General features: G+C 46.3%; 2 protein-coding genes across 2 annotated transcripts in view; both read left to right on the forward strand.

The window, feature by feature from the left end:
• Positions 1 to 1,930: 1,930 nt before the first annotated feature.
• Positions 1,931 to 5,144, forward strand: ndufs5 (NADH:ubiquinone oxidoreductase subunit S5). The gene is made up of 3 exons (XM_079570665.1): positions 1,931 to 2,035; positions 3,080 to 3,299; positions 4,950 to 5,144. The coding sequence occupies exons 2-3, from the start codon at positions 3,084 to 3,086 to the stop codon at positions 5,046 to 5,048; spliced, it is 315 nt and encodes a 104-aa protein (XP_079426791.1). The 5' UTR covers positions 1,931 to 2,035; positions 3,080 to 3,083; the 3' UTR covers positions 5,049 to 5,144.
• An 8,960-nt stretch (positions 5,145 to 14,104) lies between these two features.
• The window catches only part of macf1a (microtubule actin crosslinking factor 1a), a 309,958-nt gene continuing 308,440 nt past the window's right edge, over positions 14,105 to 15,622 (forward strand). The window contains exon 1 of the mRNA XM_079570810.1: positions 14,105 to 14,371. The gene's annotated coding sequence lies outside the window, so the exon portion shown is untranslated. The remainder of the gene's footprint in view (positions 14,372 to 15,622) is intronic.

Genomic DNA, 15,622 nt, shown 5'->3' on the forward strand with positions numbered 1-15,622 from the left:
TGAGTGCCTGTCCCGGGGTCCACGTGGCTCTCCATCAGCGCGGACCGCCGCTCGTCCTCAGACAGCACCACCAGCCGCATGAACTGCCGACTGGGCCCCGTGTAAAACAACCTGTGGTCTGTGGTACGTGAAGAGGAAACAGAAATGCATCATCAGATATTCATAGCTGGTTGATGGAATACAATACAATCAATTGCGTGTGTTATTTAATTTATTGTTGTTAGACGATGAGACAGTACAACTACAGCTGAACTTGGCTTGCCTCAAGAAAATCACTTTTATTTCTTTGTGGATTTTGATCAATATTGAGTTACAATTTGATTTCATATTACAAAAGTAAAGAAATATAGTGTTTACCATCATGGTTCAAAAAGGTTTTAATTTTAGTCACCTGACAAAGGGTCATAATGATCATTTAAATTGTGCTGATATTTGTTTAAATTAAATTTCAATAACTTTCACAGCCCTGTGAGAACCTACAGAATTTAGAATTCATGCTGGGATTGTGGTAGTGCATTTAGCAATTGGATCTGGCAACTAGGGCTGAACGATATGGACAAAATTTCATATCTCGATATTCATGCCAGATATCTCGATATCAATACGATACGATATAACTATGGGTTAAGTGAAAACTAAGCATTTTTCAGAAAAACAAAATCATAATACAAAAGAGTGCAGTTTTATTGATGAAAATCGATATCGTTTATATCTTGCTTTTTCGATTTTAATATTTTGAATGTTCAGATCTCGATATCGATACGATCGATATATCTTTCAGCCCTACTGGCAACCCAAAGTGTGGGCACATTCTGCTTTCTAATGGGATAATCATAAAGAAAACTAAAACAAAAATTCTACATCATGTAAGGTCTTCATCTTTAAATTGTGAATAAATCCACATTACAGATATTAACAGTAAAAGCAACATTTAATTTTGATTTGAACCTAATACCATGCCGGGCTTATTTATTATTAATATATATATTTATTTTTTTTATGGGGAGGGGGTGACAGTGCCTTGCCCTTTATATTTAGGCCAACATACGTGTCCCAACGTACAATAAAAATATTATCTTACTTTCTGAAATGTAAACATGTAATTAAATAAATGTTATGTTTCTGTAAGTAATTGTTGCCTAACTTAAATGACATCACAAATCATCTCAACCAAAAGATTGCCTCGATTTTTTTCCTTGCTATTTATTTGTTATTTGTGCATCATAACATTCTCCTCACAGGAAAAAGTGCCTCCCTATCCACACAGTTTAGAAGTCTAGAAATCTGGTATCCCTAGATATTTATATTTTACCTTTAAGAATAAAATTTGGCGAAACTCTTCTCACTTTGCTCCTCAGTCTGCGATCCAGGTCCGGATGCATTACGCCGTGTAAGGCATAATATTGCAAATACCGATAAAAAGTAAAATTATCCATGGCTAACAATCGGTACCAGATCTGTGCTAGCGGCCTAATGCGTTCTGCGCATGTGCAAGAAGAAGTACATTTCCGGTTTGGCCTCTTCTTCTTCTGCGGTGGAAGCATCTGTTCTCTGTTGGTGCCCTCTACTGTGCATTTGTAATCCAACATTGAACTGCCTCCTTTTTTTAGTACAGATTAATTTAAACAACACTTTTTTTATGTACAAGAATTGGCAAAGCATCTAGAATGAATGTGAAATGTCCTAACCTTCAAATAATATTTTTAGTTGCCATTAATTTACCAAGAAGTCACGTTTTTTTCTGCAACAGACTTTTCACAGGGGCCACTCAGAAGTTGCTTTCACATTTTTTGGAGGGGGTGTTATTAAGTTGCACCCTTATGGATTTCTGCCTTCTGAGCTAAAGTCATTAAACTAAAGAAAACATAATCATGAAATAACCTGGTACAAACAGCAGAGGGCAGTAAGTCAATGCTCTTTTTGCTGTTGAAAAAACCTTTACGGCTGCGTGCACTGCTTTACGGCCGTGTTTTGATCTGCCGTAAAGAGGGACGCACAGCTTGACAGAAGGTTAAAGTGACTTTAATCAATCCTGGTAAATATATTGCCGTATTTTGCCTGTATCTCGTGTCTTATTTGGACTTTTGATAACCAAATGTGCCGGTCTTTAAAACTGTTGCATCGATCAATGTAATGTGAACGTGTTTTTGTAGGATTGTTAGGTCGAGTCGCCGTTAATGTTAGCTTTTAGCATGATTAGCAAGGTGAAGGAAGCATGAAATTATCATATTTATGTTTACAGAAGTATGGCGTGTTGACGGTTGTGAACTCCTGAAGCTTTATGGTCTACGTTTTTTTTTTTTTAAACATGCTATATAAATATTCTTTCTGATCGTATCTTACTAGCGTGTGAAATTATAATAAACAAAAGTATGTTGTTGTTTTTTAGTTCGTGTTCATCGTCTTAGTAAGTATGTCTATTAGAGACGGAATCCCCCAAAATTAAACATATTTCATATGTATTATATATTTTAGATGTGAGCATGTGTTTAATAAGATGACAGTTTGATGTGGCCGATCGAGCTGCACCATCATATCATATTTATCACATAAACTAAATTTCATTACGCTATTAAACCTTGTATGAACAAGTTTTTAAAGGCACTGTCACTATACTATAATGTATGCCTCCTGTGGTGAGCTTATACAAAAGCTGGTGAGCATTCAGTTGTGCGGATTTTCTGTTATGTTTGCAATGTGATGTAATATCGCTAAGCATTATGGGATTAGCAGCAATTGTAAACTAATGGAGATTTTAAAAGTTAAAATACTGGAGTTATTGTTCACATTAAAACACTTGGACACCACATTTACCAGCAGTAAACGGAGTTGTTCCACAGCTATTTTTATACTGTTTTTAGCTTATGTTAGTCAGTGCAAATGTATGCTAACAGCTGCAAAGATGGCAGATCTCCATGGTAACTGTGGAGTTTCCCGAACTCTATAATGACACATAATATAGTATAAGTAAATAGCATTAAGGTGGTCCCCTGTCTGTGATATACTACTGATTACTAGAGTTTCCTTGTGATTTGGTCAGACATGCTTACTAAAAAAAAAAACTCTTTTTATTCCTCAGCAAGATGCCGTTTGTGGACATCCAGTCTCGGCTGGGCATAGACCTGGACAAGTGGCTCCTGCAGCAGAGCGGAGTTCAGCCATACAAACAGGCATCGCGCTGCCACGCTTTTGAGAAGGAGTGGATCGAATGTGCCCACGGCATCGGACAGGCACGCGCCAAAGAGGAGTGTAAGGTGGAGTTTGAGGACTTCTACGAGTGCATGCACAGGCAAAAGACGGTATGCTATTTTCTTAAAAGTTACTTGTACTTATTATTCAGCATTTTATGTGTTTAAAGTCGGTGTGACAGACTCAATTCTCTTATCCATCAATAATGTGTGTCTTGAAGGCCTTTGAAGGATATCTTTTCCTCCCCCAGTAGTGGAGTCAAGTTTGTTTGGTCCTGTTGTATAGTCAGACTCAGTGATCAGACCTTTGTGTGCTGTGCGTCTCGTCGTAAAGCCGTTTTATTGATCAGTAATTAGCAGGCTAATGGTTGATTGCTCTATTGGCCCTATTGCTGCCGGAAAGTTGTAAAATATATTTATTAACTCATCCCTGTAAAAAAACTGGGATGTTAGAAATGTATTAGGATTGAATCACTTTGGGCCACAATTAACACAATTGAACAAATTAAAAGTCACTCACTCCCTCTATTATTGTTGATTTTTTATATATATAAATCAGGAAAAGGGCCTTTAACATTAGACTTAATTCACTAGATTTTTTTAAGGCATTGAACTTGAATTGTTTGTTCTGGTGTAGGTTGAGCCAGTTGTTCCGATTAACTGCATAACATTTTCACAACATTTAACAAGAAAATGTATGAATTACAAAAATGATCATTAATATCACTCACTGTTTCCATGATCTCTCTCTCTATAAAACCAAAAATCTTCTCAAAAACAAAATAATTTACCTGCCCTTTACCTGCATAAATATTATAGGCCTTTAAAACCCTGCGATGTCACCTGAAACCCAGCAATTCAGTAACAAGTATCTAAAAGTAAAAATTGTCTGGAATCTTGTCTGAGCTATCAAATTAACACACCACTTTCTATTAAAATACAGTTTTGATTAGTGATGGCAGATGTTCTAGACTGGGATACTAAACAAAATGCCTTTGCTATGGGAGCACGCTGCTGTATGTCATTGAATTTTCCCACATACAGTACTTGATTGATGGGGAAAAATCAATGCCCTTGTGGCCGAAAGGCCTGAAGCTCTAAACTGGCTGTTTGTCAACGGTTAAACTGTCGCAATTAATTTAGAATTTAGAATCTAGAGTCTTCCTTTTTCCTTGTTTTCCTCCTTCTTCTCCTTCTTCTTCTCCTTTTTCCTTGTTTTCCTTCTTCTCTTTCTTCTTCTTCCTTCTTCTCCTTTTTCCTTCTTTTCCTTCTTCTCCTTCTTCTTCTTCTCCTTTTTCCTTGTTTTCCTTCTCCTTCTTCTTCTTCCTTTTTTTCCTTTTTCCTTCTTTTCCTTCTTCTTCCTTCTTCCTTCTTCTCCTTCGTATTCTTCTTTCTTCTTCCTTCTTCTTCCTTCTTTTTCTTTCTGCTTCCTTCTTCCTTGATCTCCTTCTTCTCCTTCTTCCTTCTTCTTCTCTTTCTTCCTTCTCTTTCCTGCTTCATGGACTTTATATACTTAACAACTTGAGCTGTTCCTCCGAGACTCTCATTTCGTCCTTACCCATCAACAAAAAGAACAACTACATTATAAGCCATGCTAAAACAAATACTTCATTTATCAATTCAGTTGTGCAAGCGAAATATACTTGTTTTTTTAGTAAAAGCATACTGGCTGTTTCTATCACCCCCGTGACTTCATACAGTGGTTTCAAACTTCAAAATATACTGAATGTTTTTAATTGGTCTTTTCTCCTCTTTTCGCAGTATAAACGTTTGCATCAAATCCGTCAGCAGCGAGACAAGATGATCAAAGAGGGAACCTACAAACCACCTCCGTGTCACACAGGAGATGGAGAGGCTTAGTAACGCCTTGACCTCGATATATATGTTTATAATAAATGATCATTCACTGTCCCATCACTTTCTGTTAGCAAATAAATATAATGAATCCCCATCGAAGGCTTACCACATTATTTCATTGCAGTCACACTTACACATAATGCATATCACTGAGAGAAGTGTCTATCCCTGTACAATTTCATGTAGTTCACTTGGTAACCTTCTTTAAACCAGTTAATGCTGTTTATGTGGACATTTAGCAGACTCTATCTCTCTCACCCCCTCACCCAGTTTACGTAAACCGCTGTACTGGAGTAAATCAGTAAATAGCTCCCACGGGACGTCCAGACTGTCGTCATGAGGGACTGATATGAATGGATGGTCTTTGACATCTACAATTCAATTATAGGGCTTTGCTGAGGCACGATGGGATTAGGAGGTACAATCATTTACCACTAGAGGGAGCCACAACTGCATAGAAAATAAAGGGTCAAGGTTAATAGTTCCTGGAAAGCTGAACCTATGAAATGATTCCCTAAAAATAATAAATGTAAATGTAGGACTATTCAGATAACTGATGTGTGATTGTGATTTCACATTTCCACTGTAATATTGATCTGGCTTCAGGTTTCTATTTAGATACTATATGAGATAACAATAGGCTTTTTTTTAATATACTGTATCAACGACTTTTACAAAGGCCCAATCAGATCCACCAGATAGGGCTCATAACAAATCTGCTGAGTCTTGATCTGATTGATAATTAATTTTCCTGTGATAGTGAACTTGTGTTTACACTACATCTGTGTCGTGTGTCACACCATTAGCTGCAGTTTGGTTAATCTCCCATAATCCTTGGCGGCTGGGGCCAGTGATCGATGAAGAGAAACCTGGATTAACATCAACAAAGGCCAGACCCAGTGACCTCTGTCCACCTCATGCAAACCAAAACACACAGTCACACCCACTGTGCCAACAAGCTGCTCCTGTGTTAGTCTCAGTCACATTGCTCTGACTTTCACTAAAAAGGCTATTTGAAGTTGACCATTATAGATTCATGGATTATATTTAAAAATACTATGTGGGAGAACATATTTGATCATAATAATAATACAATTTATTTGGTAGGCGCCTTTCTAGAAACTCAAGGTCGCCTTACATCAAAGAAACACATTGAAAGTACTGTGCTCATGACTACAAAGTTGAAAGTTGCATCATCAGTCAGAACTGAGCAGGGGGAAAAGGCATTCCGCTTGGCAGCTCCCTTTTTCTGGAATGAGCTCCAACCTTGAAGCTTAATGAGTTGGTCTCACTTCATATGTTCAAGAGACTTTTAAATGTGAAAGACCCTCATGCTGCAAACGCTTTAATTGAACTCAATGTTTCCATCTTTGTTACTTAATTTTGAGTGTGTTTGTATTGTATGTCATTTGTAATTGTGATGTCTCTTGGCCAGGACACTCTTGGATTGGCCCAGATGATCTACAGGGGTGCAAAAGGGTGCATTGCAACCCAATTTTGAAATGTTTGCAGCTTGAGTTTCAGCAGCATCACAATATAAAATGTAATATATACAGTATGTAATGGCAAGAATCTCCATTTGCACCTTTTGAAACTCTAACGCTCCCTCAATTTGTTCTGGAGCCGGCACTGAGTCTTGGAAAATAGATTTACAATCTCAATGAGGTTCTCCTTGTGAAATAAAGGTTAAATAAATATAAAAACACATTCATGGAGAATGGACAGTGCAGTTGGTGTGAAGGCTTTTCTAAAAAGATGAGTTTTGAGTTGAGATTTGAATGAGTGAGTCAGTGTAGTGGAGGTCGGGGGGGAGAGTGTTCCACAGCTGGGGAGCCGAGTGGCTGACGGCTCTTCTCCCCATAATGATGAGTTGACCATGCCAGCTATCAGTGAGAATTGAAGTGATTCAGGGCAGGGTCACCCTGGTCAGTCACAAGGCTAAACATACACAGCCTGACACTTTCACTCATAGGGAGAAGGCAAATGATTGTATTCATTTTACACCACCTTACCTTAACTATTCTGCCATCAGTTGTTCAATTTTCCCAGACTGAGCACTGTAAACTTTCCGGTGTTTGTTTCATTCTTACATCTTTATAAGGATCATGTTCCCTGTAGGCCTATATTTCTCTCAAAACACTTGACCCTCACCATGAGCTCACAGGTTTGGTTACTGTTTTAGCCTCATAAAAACATCCAAACAGCAGAGGACAAGTATGCTAAGAATAGCCTATATGCAAATGACAATATAGGGCTTAATATATTAGAAGGGTCAAAGTCGCCTCCACCTTCTGAAGAGACTGAGGTCCTTCGGAGTGAGCAGGCCTCTCCTCAGGACTTTTTATGACTCTGTGGTGGCCTCTGCTCTCCACTACGCTGCCGTGTGCTGGGCCCCGGGCAGCACAGAGCGGGACAAGAACAGACTGAACAAGCTGGTCAGGAGGGCCAGGGTCCTGGGCTGCCCCCTGGACTCGGTGGAGGAGGTGAGGGACAGGAGGGTGTTAGCCAAGCTCACCTCCACCATGGACAACACCTCCCACCCACTGCAGGGGACTGTGGAGGAGCTGAGCAGCTCTTTCAGTGGAAGACTGAGACACCCTCAGTGCAAGAAGGAGCAGGTCCTTCATCCCCACTGCTGTCAGACTGTACAAGACTGTAAAGTAACATGTGCAATAACCCCTCTGCAGAATACATGCAATAATCCCTGTATTTACATCACTCACCTGTGTCACTTTATCAACCACTTGCACTATGATGTAAACCTGCACTGCTAATACTGACTATAACATTTTTTGTTACTAACTGTACATAAGATACCGCTATTTTACTATTTAATTGTTTTGTGTTTATTTTTCTTACATTTCCAGCCTATTTGCACACCCTGAGTGTTTCTAAGAGCTGAATGAAGGATTTATCACTGGCCACTAGGGGGCAATGTAGGATCTTACTATTACCGGCTCAGTTAGGAACCGGATATTGGTTGTTACGCTCATGTTCATGGCAAGGTGTTTTATTGTGCTGTTCAGCCTAATTCATGTAAGTCCCATGTGTTATGTTTTTAAACGTAATTTACAGAACAGTTGCATATTATGTGTAATGTTGTAATATGTAGGCTAATGACCTATGTTATATTGTATGGTCACATTTAATAGTTTTACCATTCACTTACCCTGCAATTGTTTGTACTATTGTAGGGCTCCTTCATCTCTGTCATTAAAGACATTATTCGACATTGAGGAGTGTTTCTTCATGAAGGAGCCATGGTTGTCGTTGGATGTTCTGTCCCCGGATGCACTTTCGTGACTGAAGATGTGTCTGAAGCCCTCGCCATAGCCCTGCTAACGAATCATGGATTTGCCCATCAAAACCCGCCTGCCACTGCCACGCCAGCCCAAGCCCCAACACCTCTAGGCCCAAAACTTGATCGTCCTAAAGTCGACATCGGTGTATCGATAGAGGAATGGAACGTATTCACACGTCGTTGGGATGTCTTCCGCACTGGCTCGGGCATAGGCGACACCCAGGCTACTTTCCAATTGTTTCAGTGTGCTGGGCCTGGACTCGGAGACAGCCTGTTGAAAGCGAATCCACATGCCACCACTGGATCATTGGCGGATTTGATGGCCGCCATGCGCTCGCTAGCAGTTATTCCAGTTGCCACATGTGTCCTGCGCACTGAACTGCTTCAGCTGCATCAGGAGCGAGACGAAGCATTCCGGGCCTTCACTGCCAGAGTACGAGGGAAGGCGGAGACGTGTGACTACAGTGCTTTATGTGTATGCGGCCAGAACGTGGACTATACTGACCACATCATACGTGACGTCCTACTTAATGGAATTTATGATTCAGACATACGTCGTGAGACACTAGGCACACCTGATATCCTGTGGAAACCCGTGAACGAGGTGATTGCACTTGTTGAAAACAAAGAAATGGCTCGCAATGCTCTCCCGTCACCCACTCTATCAGCCATGTCGTCATTTCGGCGCTTGAAGAAGGACCCACCGATGAGCCCCACACAGGCTACAGCCCCAGTAGACAAGGCTAAACAGGCCTCTTGCCCGGACTGTAACAGCGCCTTTAAAGTCTTCACAGAGGGGTCTCGGGGATGGAATTCTAAGCCTCACCAGGTCTGCATTGACTGCTACAGGGCCCGTCGGCGAAAGAGGCGGCCCCTACCATCATCTGAAGGCCAGCAGGCTGCTATGGCCTCAGAGGTAATCTCCCAGATCTCATCTATGGCTGGCGCTCGCCCTGGTAATCATCGTGGGAGTCGACGCCACACTCGGGCTACACATGGTAGTGTCAACAACCCCAAGCCCATCAAGCTTGAGCACCACATCTTCTCCAGGGGCGAATGGAGGCGCGCCAGGCTGAGAGACCACCCCCGGGTGTCAATTACCATCTCAGTGGACGACGCAGGCGTGCCAAGAGGCAGCTGCAGTGGCAGAGGTTCGGACACTGGGGTAACAATATCCGCCATTGCTGACACTGGCGCACAGTCAGACCTTTGGTCCCTGGCAGAGTTTCTGTCGTGTGGGTTCTCACGCGACGTCCTACGCCCCGTCAACCTCAGTCTGTCGGCTGCCAACCGCTCTCCCATAGCCATTGAGGGAGCCTTCTTCGCCATCCTGTCGACAGCCCCGGACAGCGGCGTGGCACCATGCTGCCGCTCCATGGTGTATGTGAGTAGCTCAGTCCGCGCCATGTACCTCTCCTATGAGTCACTTCTCAGCCTCGGCCTCTTGCCTAGAAACTTTCCGTCGACAGATGGCAGGAGAGGGCCTGAAGATGGATACTGCCCTGACATCCTCACCGCACCTACACCCTTGTCTATCAACGCTACTCGCTCCGCTGGCAGTCGCGGCAGGGACCTTGTTAGTCCAGAGGATGTCCAGTGCTCATGTCCCCAGCGCATGGCGCCGCCACCGCGGCCTGCGGCACTGCCTTTTCCATGCACAACGGAGAACAACGGCCGTATGAAGGAATGGCTGCTCGACAGGTACGCCTCGTCTACGTTCAACACCTGCCCCCATCGGGCCTTGCCTTGTATGGAGGGGCCACCTATTGAAATTCACGTAGACCCGGCAGCCACGCCTAAAGCATGCCACACCGCAGCCAACGTGCCCCTGCACTGGCAGCAGAGGGTCCACGATGACCTCCTCCGTGACGAGGCCCTTGGTGTCATCGAACGCGTGCCTTATGGTGAACCTGTGACATGGTGCCATCGTATGGTAGTCACTCGGAAACATGACGGCTCCCCACGCAGGACTGTGGACCTCTCACCCCTCAACAGGTTCTGTAAACGTGAGACGTTTGCCACTGAATCCCCATTCCATCTCGCCCGTCGCATCCCAAAGGACACTTGGAAAACGGTCACTGATGCCTGGAATGGCTACCATAGTGTGCCTTTGCGTGAGTCTGATCGTCACCTGACCACCTTCATCACACCCTTTGGCCGCTGGCGTTACACCAGGGCACCTCAGGGCTTCCTGTCTTCAGGGGATGGCTACAATCGACGCTTTGATGCCATCCTCTCCGACTACGAACGCAAGGAACGGTGTGTTGATGACACCATTCACTATGACACTGACCTTGAACAACACTGGTGGAGGACGATTGACTTTCTCACACGTGTCGGTCGGTCAGGCATCGTGCTGAACCCAGACAAGTTCCAGTTCGCAGAGAAGGATGTTGACTTTGCTGGCTTTAGGGTCTCGGACACCACCATCGAGCCACTCCCAAAATACCTGGACGCTATCCGGGATTTCCCCACTCCAGACTCCACGACAGACATCAGGAGCTGGTTTGGCCTGGTGAACCAGGTGGCCAACTACGCCCAGCTACGTGACACTATGGCACCGTTCAAGCCTTTCCTCAGCCCTCGGTGCAAGTTCTCCTGGTCATCTGAACTGGAGGATGCCTTCCAGGCATCCAAGCAGGCCATAGTTGAGGCCATCCGTGAGGGTGTGGAGATCTACGACATGCAGAGACGCACCTGCCTCCGCCCCGACTGGTCGAGGCGCGGAATTGGTTACTTCCTTCTCCAACAGCATTGCGGCTGCGCCTCTGGCATACCGGACTGTTGCCTGGGTGGATGGAGGATCACCCTTGCCGGGTCGCGTTTTCTGTCTTCGGCAGAGCAACGCTACGCAGCCATCGAAGGGGAGGCCCTAGCGGTCGCCTGGGGCCTTGAGCAGACGAAATTCTTCACCCAAGGATGTGACAACCTCGTTGTGGTCACCGATCACAAGCCTCTGGTGAAGATCTTCGGCGACCGCACGCTCGATGAGATTACGAACTCTCGTCTGTTCAGACTCAAGCAACGCACTCTCCCGTGGCGTTTCGACATTGTGCACCTGCCTGGCGTGAGCAATCTAGCTGCTGACGCAACCTCAAGGCACCCCTCTCCCTCAGGCGCAGCGAACGGGCTCCTGCTGGGATCACAGAGTGTGGCTGATATCACAGAGTCAGCACTCATGGCCTCCATCCGTGAAGATGCTCAAGGCCTTTGTGCCATCTCATGGCCCCTCCTTACTCAGGAGACAGCAGCAGACGCGTGCCTCGCCCACCTCCTCTACCTCATCGAGCATGGGGGTAAGATTGACGTGACCGACCCCGCTCTAGCTAGCCTGTCATCGGTCTGCGAGTCTGTCTACGCGCAGGATGGGGTCCTGTTATACAACGACCGTGTTGTGGTCCCACCGTCCCTCCGTCGCAAAGTTCTCGAGCATCTCCACGCCGCCCACCAGGGGACTTCAGCGATGGAGCACCGTGCCCGTGCCATCGTTTACTGGCCCGGAATGGCGAGGGACATTCTGGCCACCAGGGCCAGTTGTGCTGACTGCAACCGCAATGCCCCGTCGCAAGCGGCCACGCCCCCCCTGCCATCCTCGCCTCCATCCACCCCATTCGAGGCGGTGTTTGCCGACTTTTTTGACTATGGGGGTCGCCACTACTTGGTCATGGGGGACCGACTCTCGGGCTGGGTTGAGGTCCTGAGCTCCTCAGCAGGCACCGACACGGGAGGCTCGGCTGGTCTAGTTCGCCACCTCCGTTCGTTCTTTGCGACCTTTGGTGTGCCAGAGGAACTCTCTAGCGATGGCGGCCCGGAGTTTATGGCCGGTCGTACGGCGGACTTTCTCCGGTTATGGCATGTCAAGCACCGTGTGTCCTCCGTTGGCTTTCCACAATCGAACGGCAGGGCGGAAGTTGCTGTGAAGTCTGCCAAACGCCTTCTAGCGTCCAACACTGGCCCTACTGGCAGCCTTGACCATGACCGCTTCCTGCGTGCTATGTTGCAGCTGCGCAACACACCTGACCCCGACTGCAACCTCTCACCAGCACAGATTATTTTTGGCCGTCCACTCCGGGATTCACTTTCTTTCGTCAATAGACTGGAAAAGTTCTCCAATCCGCATGTCCGCCCGCTTTGGCGCCAGGCGTGGGCGGCAAAGGAAGATGCCCTACGGACCCGGATGTCACGCACCACTGAGTCTCTGAGGGCTCACACTAGGCCTCTCCGCCCGTTGGAACTTGGTGAGACAGTCTTCCTCCAGAATCAGCTGGGCCCGAGCCCACGCAAGTGGGACAGGTCAGGGGTGGTGGTAGAGTCGCTGGGTCACGACCAATACCGATTGAGGGTTGATGGGTCAGGTCGTCTGACTTTGCGCAATCGGCGATTCCTCCGTGCCTATACTCCGGCCTCCCCCTACACCCTACAGCGGCCACCTGTGCCGCCGATGCCCTCAGTGCCTGGGCGTGAGACCTCACCTGCCGATCTGGGCCCTGCACCGCCTCAGGGGTTGGCTGTGCCACCAGTGGACGGACCCCAGGGCATGGCCCCAGTTGCGGCCCCACCCCCTGACCTTGAGCCTCAGGGTGACCCCACCTCTATGGATGCCGTGCCGACCGTGCCATCACGGGCGTCACTGCCCGCACCAACATCACCCCTGCTCTCACGTCCGAGCCGGGCTAGGCAGCCCCCCAGGCACTACGAGCCTGAGTCTGGCCATTGGATATGATTCTGAGTCCGTTAACCTCTCCTGTAGCTTTCCGGACTGGGGGGGATGAAGGATTTATCACTGGCCACTAGGGGGCAATGTAGGATCTTACTATTACCGGCTCAGTTAGGAACCGGATATTGGTTGTTACGCTCATGTTCATGGCAAGGTGTTTTATTGTGCTGTTCAGCCTAATTCATGTAAGTCCCATGTGTTATGTTTTTAAACGTAATTTACAGAACAGTTGCATATTATGTGTAATGTTGTAATATGTAGGCTAATGACCTATGTTATATTGTATGGTCACATTTAATAGTTTTACCATTCACTTACCCTGCAATTGTTTGTACTATTGTAGGGCTCCTTCATCTCTGTCATTAAAGACATTATTCGACATTGAGGAGTGTTTCTTCACTGAATGTAACAAGTAAATTTCTCCATTCTGAGATCAATGAAGGCTTATCTTATCTTATTATTATTTTTACGTATAAAGACGAAGATGTCAACTTTTAATGCACGAATCTGCACAACATGGAGACTTTTACTAAATCCTCGATCGGAGTTTTCGCGTGGCCTCCACCCCTTTCGCCTTTTCCAGCCGGCTCCTCCAGCTGAGAGGCTGAGTCTGTCAAAAACCAAGCCCCAGATGTGACGTCCTTTTCCCCCAGCGCTTTTCCAGCTGTTTACGGGGAGGAGTGTGGCGGATTACAGAGACATAATACGGACTGCTGGTTATGTAAAACGACCTGCGTTGCATCCAGCGTGTTTCCTCTGTGGAATAAATGAACGAGAGAAAACCCGCAGACACGTGAACGCCCTGCTGTACCGAAAAGGCACGTTTTAAGCCGCGCGTAAAAGCACTAGCGGAATTCCACTTCTTTTTTTTTTAGCGCCATTTGTTAGACTTGGGTTCATGCGTGGGAGCTTTGTATTGAAGAAGCCAAAGAAAGTGTGAAAGGAAAGCTGGAGAATAGGGTCAGGGAGGAGGGTTGACAGGCTGCGGGTTGGTGGGGGGTTGTGGACGGGGGGAGAGAGAGAGAGAGAGAGAGAGAGAGAGAGCCACCAGAACAGCCATTTCCACGGAGCAACACGCTGTCCGCTCTACGGCCGCCTCTCTCCGCGGCTGGAAGGCTGTTCTGCTTTACACTTTATCTCCTCGGTGTCGTTGGATGAGGAGGAAGCGCAGAGGACACGCTCGCCATTTGAGTGAGAATTCATCCAGGAGGGGGAGAGAGCCGCCGCGGGGGGAAAGCAGCAGCATCTCTCCCGGCCTCTGACGCTCCGCTCTCGGATCCAAGGACCGCCGCTGCCCGGGTATAGAAGGTAGGGAAACACGAGTGGAGCCTGTGCCACCTTTCAACACAACCAGAACAAACCTGTGGATTAGCCTGCGTGCTAGTCATTCCAACTATCACGATGACAACATCTTATTAGCCGCACGAGGTTGGACAAATCGCTCTCGTTGAGACTTTGAACACGCTTCACGAAAAGGCTGGAGGAGACATGCATATTCAAGCGATATGCAGATGACTCGCGTGCTGACAGCCCCCCTAAAACTATGACATCTTCATTTCCAAGCTCGAGGTGTCAGTAACTCCTCAATGTGTGTGAAGGAATTGGCCACAAAAGCCTTGCATTTGCGCGCATGTGGGAGTAAAGTGAAGGGGAAGCTGCACGGACGAGTAAGAATCTAGCACAGGCTGCGTTTTTGATTTGGTCCACTTTCCTAAATGGATAAATGTAATTAGTTGCAGCGCGCAGTGAGATGGAGCTGCTGTAGAGCTATAGTGTCCGATGCAATGCAAACTGGCGTGGACAAAGGGGGAAAGTCGGGAGTGTGCTGACCGTCCGCAAGCCTCAAAAGCCCATTGCATAGCGTCGGTTCTGTGGCATGATCCGTGTCTAGCGCTCATTCATGCAAACACATTCCCCTCTCAATCACAATCAAAAGGATGAGAGACGAGAGAGAGAGAGAGAGAGAGAGAGAGAGAGAGTCAAAGGCAAACGCTCCCCAATACGCATGACTGGAATGGTATTGATTCGTGCGTAAAGGCAATTAAAGTCTCACGGCCTAGCTGTCTGCTACCTCCACCTGCTACAAAATGCATCCCAGAGGAGTCCTCAGCACCGCCACAGCCTGTCTGTGTGGTAATACGACCATCAAGGCTTGGGGTCTGGGAAGCATCTTCGTAGATACAGAAGGAAGATACGGAGAGAAAAATGGCACGTTTAGCAGGGCTTCCCCTCCTGTAGAGCCATAGCAGATGGTGGAGACTCCATGCAGCCCGTGGTTACACTGTGAGCTAGTTCTGGGCTTGGTGTTTATTCAGTGGGAAATTATATTTGGAATTTATTTATTCCTTTGTTTTGTCATTTTTGCTTTCTTCATCATGGCAGAGAGGACTAAGGCTTCATGTTAAATGGATGTGAGAAGAGAATGAGGTGACAGGACTTTGTAGTTTGTCATCAGATAATCAAACAGCAACTGGTCACTTCACTTGGCTGTGTCCTCCCTGTAGAAGCAGAAGGGAGGCAGAAGCTTCAGACTGGAGGAGTAAAAGGATGTTGTTTACT

The sequence above is a fragment of the Gobius niger genome (assembly GCF_951799975.1).
Source record: "Gobius niger genome assembly, chromosome: 14".
Lineage (NCBI taxonomy): Eukaryota > Metazoa > Chordata > Actinopteri > Gobiiformes > Gobiidae > Gobius > Gobius niger.